Here is a 24048-nt window from a genome sequence, read left to right on the forward strand (position 1 = left end):
GCATTCCCAGGATTCTGCACAGTAACCCAACTTAGGATCTGTTCACATTATATCAGGGTTTCCGGAATATTGTCATATTCCTGCTGTCAAAAACTCCAGAAAAAAAAAAGTGTCATGTCTACTAACAATAGATATTTAAAAAAAAAAAATTGCCACCGGTCTGGAGATATTAGGGAGAACCGGTCACCAAATATTTCATGTTGAGCGGAATAAAAGGTCCTCTCTCGAATGTTTTTTTTCTTGTTCACGGCTCGTTGCCTAGGAGACTGACCACCGCTGTTGTCTAGCCTGTAAGCACTGCGCTGAAGCCCGCCAAGATTAGGAGGTAATGCTTCCCTCATCCAACAATCCCGCCAGCTTTAAAGCAGCGCTTGCAAGCACTGGACTCGTTCTGCTGTCTGGAAGGTGGTCAGTCTCCAAGGCAACGAGCTGGAAATCAAAAGTCTTAATATCTTAAGGACAGCTGATTGTATTTCCAAGCTCTATCTGGACAACAACCATTTCTGACGATGGGAATAATCCTTTCATGGCATCACACGGACTCTACAGAACACCAGATATGTAGATAGACAGCAGTGTGATCCTAATGTCAGGATCCATCCTGCAGGCGATAAATAATGAATCGTTATTTATTATGATTAATCATTGTCCGGATCACCGCGCTGTCACCAGCTCCATATTCATGAGCGGCTCGTCAGACTGTAGAAAAGCGTACTGATCAGACACGCGGGGATGTCGCCTCTCACCTGCTGAAGGCAAGAAACTGCAGGATGATTTCATTACACTGCAGATAATCGGCTTCTTCCCGCTGGGGATTAAAGTTCACCGGACTTGATGGATCAACCACTTCCGCTACCTCATTATTGCAGTCGCTAATTTCAGGGAATCCAGCGGAGTGGAGACGTGCCATGTCGGCTCGAGACAGGACGGACGTGGTGCTGGAAGAGAGAAAGGGGCGCCATTCATCTCGTGTTCTCATAGAGACGAGTGGAATAAAACTAGATGTAATCCTGACTCCGCCATCGGATCTCACGCGGCCATATCTGCTTGGGGGTCCCAAGGGCAGCTGACAACGTCAGTATGTGCAAAGACCACCTGATGGGTGATATCAGTCACAAAGCATGGAAGCAGTGGAAGAACCCACCAGCCTTGGCAGGATCAGACAATGGTGTGTTGTGCAGAAGTACCACCACCAACCATTAATGGCAGGTGATGAGGAAAGAAAGACCCATCAGCTTGGATTTCTAGGGTCTGGCAATGGATCAGATCCCCAAAAAAAACCAAAACACAACAACATGCATACTTATTGGAAAGTCAAAAAAGAGATCTCGTGTCTGGGCAGTGGACCTACAGATGGGTGTGGGGCATAGGGGTCTACGAGTACCCTCGGTTCTAATGAAGACCAGGTCTCATCAATGGTCATGTGGTGCAGGTAACGTAAATAGGGCTGTGGGGCACCTTCAAACACACTATTAAGTATCTCATCCACATGTTCAAAGCAAATATTTGAAAACTTTTTTTTTACCCACTGAGCCAGTCACATACAGTATCAAAATGCCAAAACTTTTACATAAGAGCACCATTGCCATAAACCTGTCATATCCGATCAGGCCTGTGGCAGAACTCCAACGCAAGCATTACCTGGGTGTAAATGTCTGAGCAAAATTAACACAATTTATCACCTTAATTGTGTTCCCATCCCTTTAATGTTATCTATAGAAAATGATGAACGGCTGGAGTAAAGTAAGGAAATCCGTGGATAGTTTCCATAATTAGTTTCTTTCATTCATCTTCTTAACAATTAATAAGTGAGGGAAAAAAAAAACAGCTGTACGGCTAATCACAAAGACAAAGTAATATCTGGCTATGCATCACGTTTGCAGCAGGTTATAACAGCCAGAGGGGCTCCACTAAGTACTAAAGACCCTTATCACAAAAGGGGTGAGACTGCTGTAGTCAGTAAAAGTGGATGTTGTGCTTAATTTGGGGAAACCACTTTTTATATTCGTTGTTTTGAGATATTTTCATTTTTCTTCTTTCATTGGTTTATTGGATTCAGCAGAAAGTTTATATATTTTGCTATTAATCAAATTTACAATGGGGGTTAAATAATTTTGATTTGAAGCCAGAATCCCTCTCCGAGAAGAGTCCGCCCAGGCCCTGTGCAAAGAACCGCAAGTATTAGGCTATGTGCGCACGTTGAGTATTTGCTTGCAGAAATTTCTGCAAGGTTTCTGCATACCTCGGCATTAAAAACGCTGCAGAAAAACAGCGTGTTTTTGCTGCATTTTCGTACAGCAATTAATGCTTTTTTTTAGCTAAATAAAGATTTTTTTTTTTTTAAGTTTTGTGATGTCATTTCTTGGTTCAACACCACCTTTTTCATGCTGATTGTAGTAGTAGATCTTGGTGTCAAGCAGCTGTCATTGACACCTAGCTCTAGGCTTAGTAATTGGGCGTTAAGGTGAGTATAGTGTTTTTTTATTTGAATATGTATGTAATTTTACTTATTAGTGACAGCAGACGTAGCCCGATGGGAGCAGTAGTCTCATCGGCCCACACCTGCGGGTCACAGTCACAGCTACGGGGTCACGCTGATATCTGACAGCATGATCCCGCAGCGCTGTGACCGACAGTACCGGAAACACCATAGGAAGCCGGTAAAATGCAAAACAAAAACTCAGCAAATCCACAAACACTTTTATACCTGTGTTTTTCCTGCGGATTTGACTGACTCAATTGAAGTCAATGGATGCAGAAACTCTGCAGAAACGCACAAAGAATTGACATGCTGCAGAAAAAATGCACTGCAAATACTTAAGGAAAACTACTGGTCATGTGCACAACATTTCAGAATTGTCATTAAAAAGGTTTACATAAGGATTCCGTAGTGTTTTTAGCTCATTTCCACGGGGAAAAAACGCTGGGAAAACGCATCAAAATTGCACTGTGTGCACATAGCCTAAGTGGTTCAGTGGACAACAGCGGTTTTGTTTGACTGAGCTGGGGCTAGTTCAGCAGTGTATGAGTAGCCAGGATCTGTTCCATTTAGTTAGCGCCTGGACAAGGCTAGGGATTTATGTTTCCGATTTTGTTTTGGTGCTGTGCAACCTGTGGAAAGAAATAAAAACTGCACATGTTTGGACCAGAATTGCATTGCCTGTGTGAACCCTACCTCAGGCCTAATGCCTACCAGAACGAGTGAATCCCTACAATTGGTGGAGAATGCGGGCATGAAGTTCCAGAGAGCACAGGCGATTGGAGTGTAAGGATTGGATGTCCTGTATAAAAATGGCTACAGTGTTGCAGACACAATCTGAAAGCATGGAAGAGCTATCCTACCGGAAGGTGACAGTTCCTTGATGGCATGGAGTCACTGGTGCAGCTCAGGGGAGCGCTGAGAGATGGGAGCCGTCTCTTTAAGTGGGAGTAGTCAAGGACTTGTTGCATGCTGTGGGACTTTCGGGCTTTAGTGGTAGCACCCAATAGTCCGGTATACTGCCAGAGTCGGCTGTGGTGACAACATCACATGATGCATGGTGATGCATATAGGGTGTGCAGTGTGTAGGACTGTGTGCTATGTGTTTACAACCTTATGATGTGTCGGCATTGGTAGTGCAGTGTGCATTGTGTGAGGCTGCGTGTCTGCAGAGCCGTTTGGTACTTGTGCAGGCGGGTGGAACCTGTGTGTGTGATATGCAGGCGGCAGAGACTGACTGCGTATTGCAGGAAGTAAATGACATTGTAATGCATATTAGCAGAGTTCTGCGGGTCATTTTTAAGTAACAGAGCCCTGTGTGAATGGTGTTCCGCAGGAGATGTGAGCCAATAATAAGTTTTAGTAAAGTGACTCTGTGTTGTCACTGTGGGTACAGGGATGTGGGGGTTATTAGCATAGATGGCAAGGACAGGGTTAAATCCCAGCTCTGAAGGTATTGATTACATACACCTGTAGGGGCTTGCTAAGAACCAGGAAGTAGCTTCATGGAGTGTCAAAGTTTCCCGGATGAAGCAGGGTCGAGTGTGCTGCTGGTGAGTGATGAGCCAAAATATGAGCTGTAGCTTAGAGAGAGACGTGTTGGTGTCTATCGCTGAATGGAGACTGCACTAAGCAGTCTGTTTGTGAGAGCTGCAAAGAACCGTGTGGAAGCCGCAGCCTGTTCAGTGTGTACTGTGCCCTGAGTTGAATACTTCTGTTTGGCGCTGGAATTCGAACTGAAGGGAATAGCGCAACTGGTGGGATTGTGCCTCTTCTGTACAAAAGGACTGTAATCTGTTTGAGCCTGCGCTGACATACAGTAATGGCTGAAAGTGTTGCACCCTTGAAATTGTTCCAGAAAGAAGTATTTCTCCTAGAAAAATATTACATTTACACATGTTTTTGTTATACACATGTTTATTTCCTTTGTGTGTATTCGAACAACACAAAAAAAACAGGAAAAAAGGCAAATTGGATATAATTTCACCCAAAACCCTCAAAATGGGCAGGACAGCATTGTTCGCACCCTAAACTTAATATTTAATTGCACACCCTTTAGAATAAATACAGTAGCTTGCAAAAGTATTCACCCCCTCGGCATTTTCCATTTTTTGTAATCTAACAACCTGGAATTTCCCTGGTTTTTCAGGGTTTGCACCAGTTCACGTAAATTTTTTTTGTGAAGCAAACAACAAATAAGAAAAAATAACTGAAAACTTCAGTGTGCATAACTATTCATCCCCCTAAATTCAGTACTTTGTAAAGCCTCCTTTTGCGACAACTACAATTGCAAATCGCTTTGGATAATTCTCTATGAGCTTTCCACATCTTGCCACTGGGATTTTTGCCCATTCCTCAAGGCCAAACTGCTGCAGCTCCATCATATTAGATGGTTTCCTCCGGTGAACAGCAATCTTCAAGTCTGACAACAGATTCTCAATTGGATTAAGGTCTGGGCTTTGACTAGGATAACGCAAAACATTTACACGTTTCCCCTTTAACCACTCGAGTGTTACTTTAGCAGTATGCTTTGGGTCATTGTCTTGTTGGAAGGTGAACCTTCGTCCAAGTCTCAAATCACTGACAAACAGGTTTTGCTCAAGAATATCCCCCTGTCTTGCACTATCCATCTTCTATGGTGTCTATATACATTACTGCCAGTAGTGGGGGCATATTCTTACCTTCCAGTCTGTGTTCCCATAGCCACAATAGGGGCATGGACAGGAGAAAATACAAGCTCTTGCAGATGGTCGGCATTGGACGGCTCTTGATTACTTTTAGCCAGATCTGCTTCGAGGTGCGTTATTCCACTGGCATAAGGGATTTCCTGTAGATGTGAGAAAAGTGTTAGACAATAAAGCAGGACTCTAACCCTATATTAGCGACCCAATATGGAAAACGGAGAAGGAGTTCCAGCTTCTGGTAAAATATCAAATGTAGTCTTTATTCCATCAAAGTAGAAACAGAAGGTGCTCCAGCTCCAATAAAAGAGATTCTTTATTAATGGTTAAAATCCAGTGACATAATAGATCCTTGCTGTAGTACAAATGTGGGGGTACAGAGCCCATGCAACGCGTTTCAATGTTCCATTGTTGCATTGCTTGAGCAGGACTATTTCATTTGCCTAATCTGTGGTATAAGTCATGTGATCTGAACTCAGCATTGTATTGGTTCATTATTTTATAAAATAATCACTGTTTCTTTGTTGAAGCAAGCATTGATTAAGATCGGCAGCGATCGAAACGCGTTGCATGGGCTCTGTACCCCCACATTTGTACTACAGCAAGGATCTATTATGTCACTGGATTTTAACCATTAATAAAGAATCTCTTTTATTGGAGCTGGAGCACCTTCTGTTTCTACTTTGTAATTATCCCTCGTCTGGATCCGAGACGAAGCTCCGTGCGCCTGCAAGGATCGGTGAGCTGGCCATGGCTTTTTAGCCATCATCTTATTTTGTTTTTTTATTCCATCAAGGTTTAAAAAATCAGAGACAGGATGGTCAGCAAGCAACGCGTTTCGAACACAGTTGTTCTTTGTCAAGCTTAACGAACAACCATATTCGAAACGCTTTGCTTGCCGATTTTCCTGTCTCTGATTTTTTAAACCTTGATGGAATATAGACTACATTTGATATTTTACCAGAAGCTGGAACTCCTTCTCCTTTTTCTACATTTGCCAACATGAGTGGTCGGCTCATGGTTCCATGCATACTGGATCCCTATTTTCCCCAATGGTGAGCAGGCATTACTTTCTTTTTCTTGCCATTAGCTACCCGATGCCTATGTACAGTAATGTGCTTCTTCCTTCAGGCTTTTCAAACAGTAAGTAGCCATCTGCCAGCCATCATGGCCAGCCATACTGGTTCCAATGGAGCTGCATTTTCTGTCACTTGGTTACTCTGATAATTTCACCCTTTCTATATGAGGTTTTGCCATACGTCCTGGATTATATACCTGATATGATCTGATAACACCCAGCACTTTTTTAGCTCTGTCTGCTCAGAAAGTGGGACTTTGCACTATACTACAGCAGCGTCAGATCAATGTCATGATACTACAACATTCATGTAATCCCTGGTACTGTACTACATGGACAGCACATGTAATACGGAGTCAGAAAAGGACACTAAATGTCAGAGTCATCTACATAAGTATTTTAAACCTCTTCTTACAAGAACCAAGGCAGGTAATTGGTAAAAAATGGTTTTCTGCATTAGAAAACAATAGAAATGAAAACGATTAACTAGAGGTTGCAGTGCTAGATAAAACATTATGCAAATGGCATTTAAATATGTATCTGCGCAAGTGATGCGGTGTGTGACTTCTGACACATTCAATTACCTGCATACATATGATTTGCATCTATAATGTTAAAGCAAACCCGATTTATAAGAATTCAGGGTATTCTGCTATTCTTTTTTTTAATTATATGTTAGAAAATATTATGATACAAAAACCCATCCACTGCAAAAGGGATTAAAACTCTGATCAATGGAAAGTTCAACTAGTGAATCCACACCAGAATATCCGGACTTTGGTCTCCTGCCCCTCTTCATCTGCTAGACCACACATATCAACTCGACCCTCGACGTAGAACAGGTCCCACACAGCATCGCACTTTCAACTGTATCGGCATCCTGGATAACAATACAGTTGAAAGCAATGATGAAAAAGAGAGCAATCAGCTGACGCTCACTCCACCATCATTCTGTCTCTGACGTCTTAGCACAGCAGGAGCAATGACATCACTTCAACGAGCCTGCTGTGCTGAGCAATGCAGAGTATCAGGGCGCTCGCTGCCGAGACAGGAGCAGCGGGGGGAATGAGGAGAGGCAAGTATTTTTTTTTTTTTTAAATGCTTTGTCTTCTTATAGCCTCTTCCTGTTTTCTGAGCTTCCACCATTTTCATTTTCAGAGTGCTAGGCAGCTGCTTAGAAGAACCTATGGCTACTGTCATGATCCAGACCGGGTTTTGGGTCGTGTCTCTTTTTCCTGGTCATGTCATGTCAGGGGTTAGCTTTCTCTGCCTCGTTCTGGTGTCGGGTCTGCTATTTCTCTGTACTGCATCCTGCTGACAGTGTCATTTATATTTCCTGCCTACGCCATGTGTAGCTGGTGAAACCTTGATTTGTCCTGCTGCGCTTAGCTGTCTTTGCCCATATCTGTTTGTACCTCTCTTCCCGCCCTGGCTCTGTGTCCCTGTGTGTTTGGATTCCCCAGTATTCGACTCTGCATTGGCTCTGACCTGATTCTGTCTCTTCTCTCTGGTACTTCTGCTACGAACGGGTAATGACCTGTTGGCGCTCCTCTGACTCTGTGTTTGGAATTTCCCTTGGTACTTCGCTACTCTCTGGTATCGACTCGGCTTGTTTGACTATTTGGCTGCCACCTGGTGGTAGCCCCGCTGCAGTTCTGCTGGTCTGCTCTGAGCAGGATTTCATCCCTCTCTTCACTCTGCTGCCATCTAGTGGAGTCTGAATTTACCTGCAATGCTGCAGCGTGACAGCTACTATTTTTTGGCACAAGGTTAGAGGAGGCTGGGTTTTTATAAAGCTGGAAATTTCCATCACCTGGCTTTTCCTAACAATGATAGTGAACAAGCCATAACCCTAACAGGCTAATTAAGGTCTGAAACCTTGGTCAAAGTTATCTGATCACCAGGGCCAGTGTTAGGGGCAGGCAGACCAGGCAGCTGCCTGGGGCCCCCACTCTCCCAGCTAGCGGCAAGTCACGCAGTCACTATGGGGCCCCTGTGAGGCAAGGGGGGCCCGCCTGCCGCCAGCGCCGACTCTCCCGTCGCATTGAACTATACCGGCGTCTGCCGATACAGTTCAAAGCAATGATGGAGGAGAGAGCGTCACCTGACGCTCCCTCTCCCATCATTCCCCGCTCTGCCTCTGACACAGCAGGTGCGCGTCATCGCACACTCACAGTGTGCCAGGCAGTGCAGCGGCATCCGCCGACACAGGAGCAGGGAGCAGCGCGGGCTCCCCAAAGAGGTTAGGAGCCTGTGTTTTTTTTTTACTGGACTGTGCGGCCATTCTCAGGAGAGGAGGGAAGAGGGGATGTGGGCTGTGCTGTATACTACTGTGTGTACTGTGCTGTATACTACTGTGTGGGCTGTGCTGTATACTACTGTGTGGGCTGTGGTGTATACTACTGTGTGGGCTGTGCTGTATACTACTGTGTGGGCAGTGCTGTATACTCCTGTGTGGGCAGTGCTGTATACTACTGTGTGGGCAGTGCTGTATACTACTGTGTGGGCAGTGCTGTATATTACTGTGTGGGCAGTGATGTATACTACTGTGTGGGCAGTGCCGTATACTACTGTGTGGGCAGTGCCATATACTACTGTGTGGGCAGTGCCGTATACTACTGTGTGGGCAGTGCTGTATACTACTGTGTGGGCAGTGCTGTATACTACTGTGTGGGCAGTGCCGTATACTACTGTGTGGGCAGTGCTGTATACTACTGTGTGGGCTGTGCTGTATACTACTGTGTGGGCTGTGCTGTATACTACTGTGTGGGCTGTGCTGTATACTACTGTGTGGGCAGTGCTTTATACTACGGTGTGGGCTGTGCTATATACTACTATGTGGGCTGTGCTATATACTACTATGTGGGCTGTGCTATATACTATGGGGGTATATTGTATTCTATGGGGGAGGCTGTGTTATATACTATGTGGCTGTGTTATATATTGGGGGGTACATTATAAATTATATTCTATGGAGGAGGGTGTGTTATATACTATGGGGTGCTGCATTATATTCTGTGGGGGGCTTTATTAGATTTTATGAGGGATCACTGCATCATACTCTTTGATAGGGCTACATTATATTCTATGGGGAGGTGGGCTGTATTATATCCTGTTCAGGGCTACATTATATTCTATGGGGGGCTGTATTATATTTATATTCTATGAGGGGTGATTGCATCACTCTATGAGGGGGCTACATTATACTATATAGGGGGGCTGCATTATATTCTATAGAGAGGTTACATTATACTCTGTGGGGGTTACAATATACTCTGGGGTGGCTGCATTATACTCTGTGGGGTTGCTGCATTATACTCTGTGGGGTGGTGGCTGCATTATACTATATGTGGGCTGAATTATACTGTATCGAGGACTATGGGGAATACATTATACTATATGAAGAACTATGGGGTGCATTATACTATGGGAAGTGAATGGTACTACATGGATGACTATGGCGGTGCATTATACTATATGGAGCACTGTGAGGAGTGTATTATGCTATATGGAGGACTGAGGAGTATATTTTAATATATGGAGGACTATGAGGAGTGTATTATACTATATGGAGGACTATGGGGTACATTATATTATATGGAGGACTATGGGGTGTGCATTTTACAATATGGAGGGCTGTGGTGTACATTATAATATATGGAGGAGTATGGGGTGTATTATACTAAACAAGAAAAATGCTGCATATTCATTGGGTGATTGGATTGTTTATGCCGGAATAAAAATCATTGTTCTCAGCAGCACATCGCTGGTATAAACTGTAGATGTGCTGTTGATAACATGATACTGTATGGTGGTCTGTTAGTGATCTATTAGTGATCGTTCTGTCCCCTTCATTCTTTCTCAGACGGTGGAAAGAGGCCGGGAAACAAGCGTCCAACGACTTCAGTATTGTCGATCACACTCGTTTAGCGGCCTGAGATCAGCACATGTAAATACAGCAGAAATGCTTCTGTGTGATGTGCAATATGTTCGCATTTGGGGCCTCATTTTAAACTTTGCCTAGGGCCCCACTTTGCCTAAAACCGGCCCTGCTGAGCACACAAGTCTCCAAGAGTGCCCAAATATTTTCATTGTCCCAATTTCCTTTTTGTAATTTTTAAAATGTAAAAGATGAGCATATACAGTGGGGGAAATAAGAATTTGATCCCTTGTTCATTTTGAAAGTTTGACCACTGACAAAGACATGAACAGTCTATAATTTTAAGGGTAGGTTAATTTTAACTCTGAGAGATAGAATATCAAAAATAAAATCCAGAAAATCACATTGTATAAATTATATAAATTTATTTGCATTTTGCAGTCAGAAATAAGTATTTGATCCCTCTGGCAAACAAGACTTAATACTTTGTGGCAAAACCCTTGTTGGCAAGCACAGCAGTCAGACGTTTTTTGAGGTTGATGATGAGGTTTGCGCACATGTCAGGAGGAATTTTAGTCCACTCCTCTTTGCAGATGATCTCTAAATCATTAAGGTTTTGAGGCTTTCGCTTGGCAACTCGGAGCTTCCACTCCCTCCATGTTTTCTATGGGATTAAGGTCTGGAGACTGGCTAGGCCACTCCATGACCTTAATATGCTTCTTTTTGAGTCACTCATTTGTTGCATTGGCTGTATGTTTTGGGTCATTGTCTTGCTGGAAGACCCAGCCACGACCCATTCTTAATGTCCTGAAGGAGGGAGTGAGGTTGTCACTCAGGATTTTACAGTACATGGCTCCATCCATTCTGATGCAGGAGGCTGCTGGGAGAGCCGGGGGAACCATCCGTTGGCGCATGGGTAAGCACCTGGGACAGACTGCCTGATTAGGATTAATTATAGGGTATTGTGCCCTTGCACCTATGTATTTTCCAGGTTCTGTTTGGACCCTAGGACTTTCTGGGTAGTTCTTTATTACTATTACTTCCCATGTGGCTTGCTCTGGATATATCTTGTTTCCCCTGCATAACTCAGCATACCTACATGTCTCCTTGTCCTTTATACTTGTCCTTTATAATGTCTAAGATGCATAGACTATAAACTGTCCATAATTGCTCCAAAGCAGCCTGAGTACTGAGTAGAAACAAATCATATTGCTAGTGCAGCCGCTGGACAAAAAACCCCAATGGATACTAAGGAAAACTAAATAGTGACCTAAAAGAGGGTTGCCTGTGTGGTTGTGTGGGTTTGAGACACGCGCCCCGATGCGTTTCGGATCGAGTCCTTCGTCACATGTGCATGTAGATGAAGAGTGGGACCCTGGAGTTGGTGGGCCCTTGGCTGCCCAGTCTGACACTGCACTCTTCTCAAATTAAGCAACACAAATCTGGTGACAGATTCCCGTTAAATACAGCAGTATTCTCAGTATTTGTTTCTGCTCCATTCCAGATCTTCAGAAGTGAACTCTGACATCTACTCAGAGTCTCAGACAACTGCGTATCCAGTAAGTGATATGTAGGAATTGTCATGAACACCATTTGTAATTCTCAACTACCAAAACTTACAAGTACAATAACAACATAAATCACAAAAATAGTAAAATACTTAAAGGAGCTTTCCACCAATTGTGATCTGAATGATCACTCAACCAACAGATATAGAATGTTTATGGGTAGTTTAAAGCAAGCAACAGGGTATAAGTCTAACTTGTGATCTGTAGCTTCATCTTGCCTCCTGCTTATAAGAACTGACAGGGAGAAACCTATCACAGGCAGGAATCAAAGTTTTAGTTAGGCAAGCGATCTGACTCTGCTGCCCATAAATCAGAGAAAAGTGACTGCAGTATAATGAAAGCCCTCTCTGTTAAGCATCATAGTAAATACAGTCTGCATTAAGGGAACTATATTAGCAGGAATCACATGGGATTGTCTATTTTAACCGTTATTGTAATAAAGCTTTTGCATATTTTTTTTCAGGACAACGTTCGGATCTTTCCTTTTCTTCGTAGGAGTCCTGACATTCAGACTCCTAGTGACCAAGAACTTATATTATAACTGAGTGATATGAGGTTTTCTGCCTTTAGAAGCAAAGGCATAAGAGGTGATCTGACCCGAGGTAATCTCCCCACTAATAGTCCTCCAGATCACATGACCACTTTTGGCTTTAGCAGAATGTTAAGAATCCTCTTACTTTATAAAGGGAGGAACATACGAACATTGACAGATGTCTTTCCATTACTGATGTTTACTTACAGTCAATGTCAAAGAAAGTGCAAACCAGACATTCTCCTACCACATGTGAAAAACAAGTTTCAGTCAATTATTCATGTTGGGAAACCAATCTTGGAAAGCACAAGCATTAAAAATTAGTTTGTTTTAAATAGCTAATTGCTTTCTAGGGAGCACTCGTATTAGAATTACCTAACTAATTAACTAAATGTTGCACCATTATAGGCACGTCATGGGATGCTAACCACATACAATTATAGCCAGCTAATCTGTTTTTATTTGTGCTGCATAATCCTTCTAAAATGTATACAAACAGCAAAGTGTCAGGGACTTTTAGCCTTCTTGGCACTCACAATATTCTACAAAATCCTAGGGCGCAGGAACACAAGTGGATATGTCTTAAGTACGAGAATATTGCACTTCAATCCAGAGCTTCATATAGATGCACTGCACATGGATATCCTGCTCGCTCACCTACCTTTACGCTCATGATACCAAGTTAATTCTAAGTTTATTTTTTGGTTGTAAAATACTGAAGCGGAAAGTCTTATGGGAGGAGAAAGGGAGGAGCTAAGGGTATTGGGTAAGTCAGGAAGGAGGAGTCAGGCTAAAAGTAACACTGTGCTGGGGAAAAAAAAATCTTTGGGATTTGTTGCTTTTAATTTTCCATTCGAATAGCCTGTGTTTTCAGCATACTTGTCACCACAGAGAATCCTATACTGTTACTATTCTCAAACACCAATAATAATCTGAATACTATACTATTATAATTCTCTAATCCTCTACTATTAGTGAATAAAGGCCACTTTAGAGACTACAATAATATTACTAGTCTCTAATACTATTCAAAGATCGAAAACACTAGTGTACTGTAACTGTCCTACTTTTAATATTCTCAAAAACTACCGTAGTCCCTGAGGAAGCGAGATCAACACGCGAAACGTGCTTGGGGAGACTGTTATGCGATAGCGTTGCATAGTGCATTTGATTATTTATAGTATGTTTAATATATATATATATATATATATATATATATATATATATATATATATATATATATATATATATATATATATATATATATATATATATTACCAGTGTTGTTTTTTTGTCTCTCTTGTTTACCAGCTTTTTTTACACATGTAATACCTAATAAAAATATATTTTATAGCTAAGAAAAACTCATGCTTGCTTTCTTGTATATTTTTAAATGCTAGTACAGTACTGTACAGTATAACATGCTGTTCTAGCATACCCCACTATTAGACAATACAGGTCACTGTGAAGAATACTACATTATTTTTATTTTCTAATACATTACATTTAGTATTATGGGATAAAAAACTATACCATTACTTTTCTTTTCTTCGGCTGAAGTGATACCAGAATGTACTCATTTGGGAGCAGAGATGATGGCAGTGATGAATCAGAACAATCTCCTGCAGCTGTTTACACCCAGAGTTAGGGCTTAATCAGATGTCAGTAACTTCCACGTACGAGAAAATCAGAATGATGTCATCAGTTTTTATCGTTCGGTGAGAAATTTTTTTTTTGCACTTTCTACTCTCTGACAATCCGTGAAAAAAAAGACCACACTTGTGCCACCTAGTCAACTTCTCTGTATAATCCCGCCGCCTCCATCACTGATTTGCTGCTTTTTTTCTCAATATACAGTGTACACAAAAATCTGCCAATCAGTGGTGTGTGGGCGGGGTTATAAAGAGCTCCACATTCAAAAAACTGACAGATATACAGCAGAGAAAACTGATTTTTATCATAACTGCTGCACCCAGCAAACTACCGTGTACACTTGTGTATAAGCCGCAGCCTACAGACCTTTCCTGTGCACCCTCGCTGCATCTCCTTCCAATGCCAGTCTTCCCGCCCCTCTCCACTCCAATAGGCGTGGAGTGAATATTCATTACTTTAATGAGCAGGGACACCTGATCGCTCGGCCGGAGAAGCTGGTGGCGCCGGAACGAGATGCAGCGAGGGCGTGCAGGCAAGTTAAGTAGGATGTGTTTTTTTTTTTGTTTTTTTTATATGAACCATGCATACAAGAATAGGGGATAAGGAGCCATGCATACAAGGACAGGGATAAGGAGCCATGCAAACAAGGATGGGGAGCCATGCATTCAAGGATGGGGAGCCATGCATCCAAGGATGGGGAGTCATGCATACAAGGACGGGGAGCCATGCATTCAAGTATGGGGAGCCATGCATTCAAGGATGGGGAGCCATGCATCCTAGGATGGGGAGTCATGCATACAAGGACAGGGAGCATTGCATATAAGGACGGGGAGCCATGCATTCAAGGATGGGGAGCCATGCATACAAGGACGGGCAACCCTGCATTCAAGGACGGGGAGCCATGCATACACGGACGGGGATAAGGAGCCATGAATACAAGGACGGGGATGGGGAGCCATGCATACAAGGACGGGGAGCCATGCATACAAGGACGGGGAGCCATGCATTCAAGGACGGGGAGCCATGCATTCAAGGATGGGGAGCCATGTATACAAGGACGGGGAGCTATGCATTCAAGGATGGGGAGCCATGCATACAAGGACGGGGGCCATGCATACAAGGACGGGGGCCATGCATACAAGGACGGGGAGCCATGCATACAAGGACGGGGAGCCATGTATACAAGGACGGGGAGCCATGCATTCAAGGACGGGGAGCCATGCATTCAAGGACGGGGAGCCATGCATTCAAGGATGGGGAGCCATGCATACAAGAATGGGGAGCCATGCATACAAGGATGGGGAGCCATGCATACAAGGACAGGGATAAGGAGCCATGAATACAAGGACGGGGAGCCATGCACATAGGGACAGGGATAAGGAGCCATGAATACAAGGACGGAGATGGGGAGCCATGCATACAAGGACGGGGAGCCATGCATACAAGGACGGGGAGCCATGCATACAAGGACGGGGAGCCATGCATACAAGGACGGGGAGCCATGCATACAAGGACGGGGAGCCATGCATTCAAGGACGGGGAGCCATGCATACAAGGACGGGGAGCCATGCATTCAAGGATGGGGAGCCATGCATACAAGGATGGGGAGTCATGCATACAAGGATGGGGAGTCATGCATACAAGGACGGGGATAAGGAGCCATGAATACATGGATGGGGATGGGGAGCCATGCATACAAGGACGGGGAGCCATGCATATAGGGACAGGGATAGGGAGCTATGAATACAAGGACAGAGATGGGGAGCCATGCATACAAGGACGGGGAACCATGCATCCAAGGATGGGGAGCCATGCATACAAGGACGGGGAACCATGCATACAAGGACGGGGATAAGGAGCCATGAATACAAGGACAGGGATGGGGAGCCATGCATACAAGGATGGGGAGCCATGCATACAAGGACGGGGGAGCCATGCATACAAGGATAGGGAGCCATGCATATGGGGACGGGGAGCCATGCATACGGGGACGGGGAGCCATGCATACGGGGATGGGGAGCCATGCATACAAGGACGGGGAGCCATGCATACAAGGACAGGGAGCCATGCATACGGGGACGGGGAGCCATGCATACGGGGACGGGGAGCCATGCATACGGGGACGGGGAGCCATGCATACGGGGACGGGGAGCCATGCATACAAGGACAGGGATGGGAAGCCATGCAAACAAGGATGGGGATGGAGAGCCTTTCATACAAGGACGGGGATAGGAAGCCATGCAAACAAGGATGGGGATGGAGAGCCATTCATATAAGGACAGGGATAGGAAGCCATGCATACCAGGATAGGGATGAGGGGACAATGCATACCCGGCTTATACTAGAGTCAAATTAGTATTCCCAGTTTTTTGTGGCAAAATTAGGTGCCTCGGCTTATACTCGGATCGACTTATACTCGAGTATATAAGGTAAGTGATACATCACTTGAATTAGGGTTTCTACCCCTACATCATGCTGCTCTCGATTGGGATAGGAAAAAAAAGCCTGGTGACAGATTACCTTTAGGACAGATTAAACTCAGCAGAAACCATCAATTTCAGTGGTTTACTACCGGGTCACCTAATTTCCAGCCGCCTTCTACTATCTGTATAATTTCCATCTGACCCGCGGGTCCTATATATAATCCGCAGATACCTTGTTAGCGACACTGCATTACTTTGCTTGGATATTAGCCTGGTTTACTTTTGCTAACAGCTGCGAGTAATGTAAATGACCGTGTTAACCATATTTATTAGGTATTTCATCAAAAAGATTTCTCATCCTTTCAAGAATGTTCGGTGTGACTAATGGTCGCATTTACTTAACTTAAATATATGTTACAACTTGCAACTGTGCTTTTAATCCCTTTTACATCTTAAAAAAATAATAGCAATACATAAATCTGGATGTGCTGAGTAACACTTCCAAAGCCGAATTAATCTTCGGCTTAAAGTTTACTTCCAAACTTCTTTTTTCTTTATCTGTTAATGGGTATAAAAGGGACAGTATTATACCGAAAGAATGGAGGGAAAGAAGGAGGATGATGAGCCATTATTCCTATCGGGTCCTCACTAGCCCAACTGAGGACTAGACCTTCCAGTGGGCTCAGATTTTGTATCGTCATCAGATTTATGCTTCCCCCATTTGAGAGCAGCTGCAGCTCTGTTAGTCTTCTCAGTGGTAAGCTCCTGCTATGTAAAACTCAATATTTATGAGTTTAGGCAATCTCCGCCCTCATCTCTGATTGCAGCTTTTAGCCAACACACAGTATATCCAGGAAGCTGTCAATCAATTGTGGGTGGAGTTATACAGAGCTCAGCATTGAGAGGACTAGCATAGCTGCAGCAGAGAAAACTGTTGATTTTATCAAATCTACAGCAAGAAGCCCAGTAAGTGACCCAACGCTGGAATCAGGATCTCTGTCCCTATTTTATTCTACCCTGAAATTGAGAAGCATAGACCTGGTGACAAATTCCCTTTAAATCTCCTTTTTAGTCGTATTAAGGCATATGGATATCATGGTTCGGGCTCGCATATACAGATCAAACTAGAGAGCTGCTAAAAGGCAGTCACTTTGATGAACTACAGCTATCCACTTTGATGTCCAGTAATCAGATTAGCTGTTTTGTGCTATATGCACAGCCATCTTAATCCAAAGCTGTCAAAATGAGATGTTTGCCAGTGGTTGGAAGAGATAAAGAGGGCGGCCAATCTCAGATTAAAAGGGATGTCTGTAATGGGATTACTTCGATAACAAGTCATAGTGTAAAAGAAGACAACCACACTAATGAAGTAAGCAATTTTATCCATTTTGAGTTTTTTTTTTTCACCTTTACATTTTTATCTATAGCACTGCACATCATAGAAGACTATAATGAGGTTAGCTTCGGTCAGACCCCATACACACACAATGATCACAGAATAGGACATTTTCTTTGCTGGCAATGAGTTTGAAAGCAATTCCATTAAGTTAAGTGAATGACACGCCACTTCTATTCAGTCATGTGAGTTATGTATAATTAAACCAAATGTTCTCGAGTGTCGCCTCATATGATCTTAGAAAATGATTTCCACCCAGCAGGCTCAAATGTGGTTAAATGGGAGACTATGTTACTCCATGGGGGCTGGACAAAGAAATGTTATTGATGACTGACATACTATAACTCGTACTGGTCCTGCGATGAGCCAGAGTCGAGACACAATCCATTCAATATAATGAAATGAGTCGCCAGCATGCAATGCTACATCTCCCCTGCAGAGGACGCTACAGGGGTAATAAGGGGATGGTGACAAAAGTAGTTGATTTTGCTAGAGGTTGAAGGATGGCCAGACACAGGATCCACCAGCCATAACTGCAATACCTTTAAATGGTCAGTCCGTCCCTCCATTACTGAGTAATCAGCGTTTGAATTGAAATGCAAATGAGGCTGAAGAGCTACAGTAGATCTGAAGCCTCTGTCACTCAAGCTCTATTTCGCACCCAGCACCGCCTTTTCTTGTTTGACTGACGGCATTTTTATCTGTAATGACACAGCACAGAGGCGGACAGTCAAGCAGAAGGAGGCTTTTGGGGGGGTCCTTGTTGGGAGGTGGTTGAAATTATGCTAACCGATTACCTTTAATCTAATCCAGTGCTGGATTCACAGCTACACTGCTCAATCCTTCTGTATGATATTCACAATGCTGTCCTGCTTCTTCAGAACATGTGGTACATAGAGACAGGAGGGCAGAAATCCCTCATCACTATGTGTGCAGTGTATGTGTAAGGTTGTGAAGGAGACTATAGTGATCCTGAACGTGAAGACAACGGCTGTGCAGTGTGATATCGGACATGCGTTTTTACTGCTTTTTATGGTGTCAAGTAAAATGTAGAGAGTTTAATCTGACTAATGTATAATGTGATAGGTACTGATGCTGCTGTGGAGGTACTGCAAAGGTAACGCCTAAGGAAACTAGTACACCCAGCTCAAGAATGGGGAAAGTATAGGATCCAGTTTAGTGCTTAGGATAAAGATACTTACTTTAGGTATTTGATACAATTAACCCCTTTACGACCTATGACGTACAGGTAAGTCATAGGTCACCTTCCCCTCTTTGATGCAGGCTCCGGTGAAGAAAAAAAATCAAAATGCCAGAAGTAAGTTTTTTTGGTTGCAGCAACATTGCAATGAAATGCAACATGCAATCAAAACATCAAACCTCACAATGGTATCAATAAAAACATCAGCTCAGGGTGCAAAAAATACGCCCTCACCCAGCCCCAGATCCCAAAAAATGAAGCGCTACCAGTCTCAGAAAATGGCGCCACTTTTTTTTTTGACCACTTAAATAGAAAAGAACTTATACATGTTTGATATCTACGAACTCGTAATAAACTGGAGAATCATAATGAATCATAATAATCAGCAGAGAGATAAACCCTAGATGGAAATACACTGTCTGGCTCTAAACTACAGCAGAATGGTTGAATATCCAAATGAGCAGGAAAATACCAGCAGGGAAAAGTGTATAAAGCCGCACCCAAAAGGCGATAGTGAAGACAAATGAAAACTTCTGTGTTATGCTAAACAGACTGCAGCCGAAATAGCAGAACCGAAACATCCAGAAAAAGGTGCGTCGGCTGTGACTTGGTGACCACAAAACACAGGCTTAAGGGCTCAAACCCAGAAGCATGACACCTGGGTTCAAATCCCACAACATCCACAATGAGCATTATATGTTCCCCTTAATTTTGAGCCGATTTCTTCCCACACTCTAAAGACACATTGATAGGGAATTTAGATTGTGAGCCCCAATAGGGATAGGATGGAATAACAGCTTGCTTCGCAAGAAAAAAAAAAAGCTCTCATAACTATTTAGACACAAAAATTCGCCAATGTGCCGTGTCCTATCCTGGACGTGGTACATTGACGATATATTACTGATCTGGTAGGGATCATGTGATGATCTTCATAAATTTCTGAGATCTTTGAATGACAATGACCAGAATATCTTTATCACTTACAAATGTGATTCAACCTCCATAGAATTCTTGGATGTAATTCTTAAAAAGGACTGTAGAGGCGAAATACAAACCGATATTTTTCGTAAACCGACCTCTACCAACATGTTTGTTGCATGCATCCTCTTCCCATCCGGGTCACATGATCCAGTCTGTCCCCACCGGTCAATTCCTGTGATTACGCAGACTTTGCTCTACGGATGTAGATTTTTTTTTTTTAGACAGGCAGAAGATCTGAAGGAACGGTTGCGGGAATGTGGTTTTAGCAACCGTATGATTAAAAAGGCATACAACCGTGCCAAATATTCGTCTAGAGACGGATTATTGCATGGGGCGAGACAAGCAAAAAAACTCAGATAACGTGAGACTTGTTACAAATTTCCATTCACAGTCTTCGCGCATGAGACAGATCCTGGATAAGTCATGGCATATACTTAAAGCAGACCCAACTATTTTGAGGTTCCTCCCTGAGAGGGCCGCCATAGCAGCCAGGAGGTCGAGAAATCTGCGGGACCATTTGGTCCGCAGTCACTACATCGGGGAATCAAAGACCACATTTTTGGATCAAGTGGAGAAACGCTGCGGTAGTGGCCCGTTTGGGCGCTGCGTGGCCTGTCCGAATCTAGACCGTAGGTATACCTTTATAAAACAGGAAGGCACCAAGGAATACAAGAATAGGAAGCCTATAACCTGCAAGAGCAAAAATGTCATATATTATGCTGTCTGCCCATGTAACAAGATCTACGTGGGCATGACCACTCGACAGTTGAAAGTGCGTGTGAGAGCACGTGTCAGCGACAGCCGATAATGAGATGCTATTGAAAACCATTCCCCGTCATTTTAGGAGGTTCCATGGCTGTGATGGTGGCCTATTAAGGGTGAGGGGCAATTATATATATATATAATTTTGGTAGTATCAGAGTGGGATGTGTGTATAATATGATATCTTTCCATGAATCTCTATATGCTGTACTATGTTACCTCCGGCACCAGCATCTCGTTTTCCCATATGGTTCTTTTAAGCGGTTCAATGCATTCCTATGGGTGCAGAATCGCAGCGATTCTGCACAAAGTGACATGCTGCGGGTTGTAAACCGCTGCGTTTCTGCGCGGTTTTTCCCGCAGCATGTGCACTGCGGTTTGCAGTTTCCATAGGGTTTACATGTTAATGTAAACGCTATGGAAACTGCTGCGGACCCACAGCATCAAAATCGCGGCGGTTCAGCGGTAAAAACCGCAGCGTGTGAACATGGCCTTAAGGTTATTCACATTAGTATGTTTAATTTGTGATAAAATAAAATTTATATGTACTTTTTGATACAAATTGACCTTTTGATCATCTTTTTTGGTTTAGTCTTATTAGACACAAAAATAAAAAGTTCCGAATGTTGGAATTAGGAGAGGAATAAAAGTAGTGAAAATTTGGGTTAATTCATTATAATCAGTATATTTCCTCTACAGACGTGAACTGATGAGTTAATCATTATGTCTTCAGTTTTTCGCCGCTTTTTTTTTCTTTTCATTCGAAGTTTTGATAACTGCAAATGTCAGAAGCTGGAATTGGAACAAACTGTCTAATAATAAACAATTACAAAATCACAAATACAGTATGATGTGAAATAAACAAGTGTAAAGTGCTAATTTATGTGCTGTAACATATCGAAGGTACATGATCTGCATATAGACGTTCCCCAGCATCGCCAATCCACCCTGGTCAATAAAGTTGGAATTAACTTATTTGGAACTTTACTTATGAGTCATATGGTATTTATGTCTTGCACCTGCCATAAGGACACAGGCACAGCAATGAAGATCTTAAATTTCCCACTGTAATGACTCATTAGGGACCATGCACAAAGCTGCCTTCCAAGCCAATTATCTATATAAAAAGTAAAATAATAAAACTCTCACATTCACACTGGCCACTAGACTTATTATAGACTTCTATGTACTGCTCTTTTCAGCAGCCACATAATCATTAACAGCAACTGACAAGCCCCAATTGTCTGCATAGAAGTATTATCTGAGTATGCTCTAATGAAAGCAAAGGACGTTGAGAAGGGAGGATGAGCTGAGACTTCACTTTTTGTAATTGCTGGATGCTGTGTTATTAGGGTATGTGCACACAATGCGGATTTTGCTGCGGGTCCGCAGCAGTTTCCCATGCGTTTACAGTTCAATCTTGCCTTACGCAGGCGTGTACTATGGAGGACAGAGAATGAACTTCAATCCAATATTGCAGCCAGCATGCAGCCAGCGGGTAAGGAATCAAACACCCGAAAACTGAAAATTGTTCCCTCCAAATTCAGGTGACAGAGTCCCTTTAAGCATGATTTACAACATAAAAGAGTCCATGGCTGGTGCACAACAGATGAAAGATGCGCAAAAGTAATTCTTAAAGAATCTGTCGCATCTTAGTCTAGTGAATCGGGGCCAAAGTTTAGTAGAAAGTTGCAGAACTGTTAATTGTACTGTGAATACTCTATATCTAAATAAGCCTGGACAACCCCTTTAATAATACATACAAACTATGTCCTTTAATAATAAATACAATGCATCTGCTGCTACCTTCCAAAGTGTTAATGGAAATGCAGGGGGGACATCATAAAGCGCGTTGTGTGTGGGATATTCGTACACGGAGGCTGATTGTCTCTATTCTTACAGTGAGTGGCGAAGGTCAGTGAGCCAGAAGCTATGGAGGCAGCGAATATGCTGGGAATTTACAATGTAGCATTAGTTGTTTTGGAACCTGGATAAATTATTCAGCTGCCACACAATAGTGAAAAATCTGCCAGAAAAACCTTTCAAACTGCTTACTATCATGTGCTGATCCCTGCCATCCTCCCCAATCTCACCCTCCTCGCCTCTGGCCCCCACGCCGTCATTTCAGGGACCTTTCCCCCCTCCACATCGGTCAGGAGTAAAAACAAGAGAATATCCGGCAACTACAAATCATGTGCAGGTCTGTAACTTCTGTGCTGTGAATGCAATTTTGAGTTATTATATTTTTGTGTCTGATTTTTATTAAAAAAATAAAAATAAAAAATTGGATCATTATTAAGGGATGCATTGCACTGGATCAGACATCTACCAAGTTTCTTGCGTCACGAAACATGGTGAAACCGCAAGACTACCATGAATGTTAGGTATCGGCAACCTTCTGAAATCCCTATGAAGAACCCTGCGAGGGTTGCAAAAAAAAATAGTCATGAAATCACTACCAAAAAGTTTTTAAATTAGACCTTACAGCCCCAGCTAAGTGTAATAACATAGGACCAATAGCTCCAGCAGAAGACCACCACAAGTGATTCCGAGTTTGGAGAAGATTGCTTTCCTCCTTGGTCTATTAGTAGTAGAGTTGATCAAGAGGATTGTCGTTGTCCTGGTCTGAGTCCAGTCCAGTCCTCCATGGCAGCCAGACTGGTTCGGTCTTCACTTGTCCAGATGGTATCTGGGACTAAGAAGGCTTCACAACATCGTGGGGCCTTGTAATGGCAAAAGGTGCCCAAGATGTTGGTCACTGCACTGTCCTAGTCTGGCTGCCCCGGAGGACCAGACTGAAGACAACTCTTTGTGCTCAACTCTATCTTCTAGATAGGGTTAGAATGGAAAAAATAAAAATAAACAAAGTAATCCTCACCACACAGATCCGACTAGTCTAACGATTTCCGGGACTTGACCACTCAGCCTATCAATTGCCGGAGTGGTGATCTTTCTCAGCCAACGATTGTCTCAGCCGTCATGTGTGGAGAGGAAGGAGGTGGTAAAGACCAGCACAGACTCGAAAACTACCGAAGCATTAGTGAGGGAAGTGTCCCTTTTGTGTTCTCTTTTATGGCATTAGAGAAAAATTATTGGCTGGACAACTCCTTTATGAAGTTACACACATTAGACTAAGGTCGGCTTATGCCATTGACCAGCTAAAATGTATTAGAGATTTGCATGAGATTCATTGAGCAGATGTCGGGGAGAGGAGATTAAACATGCTGATAATAAACATGCCCAATCATCTGTTCTTAATGGAGATAAGCCACCACTATAGGTGTCTGACAATGGCTTAGTCCCAGTTCAGGACACATGTCGAGCCAAGTAAAGCAGAGCATGCATGTGTATGGAGGGGTGGACAGATATTGAATGTGGGTAACAGAAACCCCAAATACATATTGTGAGATAGGG

General features: G+C 43.1%; 1 protein-coding gene across 4 annotated transcripts in view; it reads right to left on the bottom strand.

Annotated features, from left to right (window-relative positions):
* NPHP4 (nephrocystin 4) overlaps positions 1-24048 on the bottom strand; it is a 249137-nt gene that overhangs the window by 89151 nt on the left and 135938 nt on the right. For all 4 annotated transcript variants that reach the window (XM_077250341.1, XM_077250340.1, XM_077250338.1 and 1 more), the window contains 2 exons: positions 5161-5306; positions 747-938 (listed from right to left, as the gene is read on the bottom strand). In XM_077250341.1, the coding sequence (XP_077106456.1) occupies positions 747-938; positions 5161-5306 (338 nt within the window). The remainder of the gene's footprint in view (positions 1-746; positions 939-5160; positions 5307-24048) is intronic.

Source organism: Ranitomeya variabilis, chromosome 4, assembly GCF_051348905.1.
Source record: "Ranitomeya variabilis isolate aRanVar5 chromosome 4, aRanVar5.hap1, whole genome shotgun sequence".
NCBI lineage: Eukaryota > Metazoa > Chordata > Amphibia > Anura > Dendrobatidae > Ranitomeya > Ranitomeya variabilis.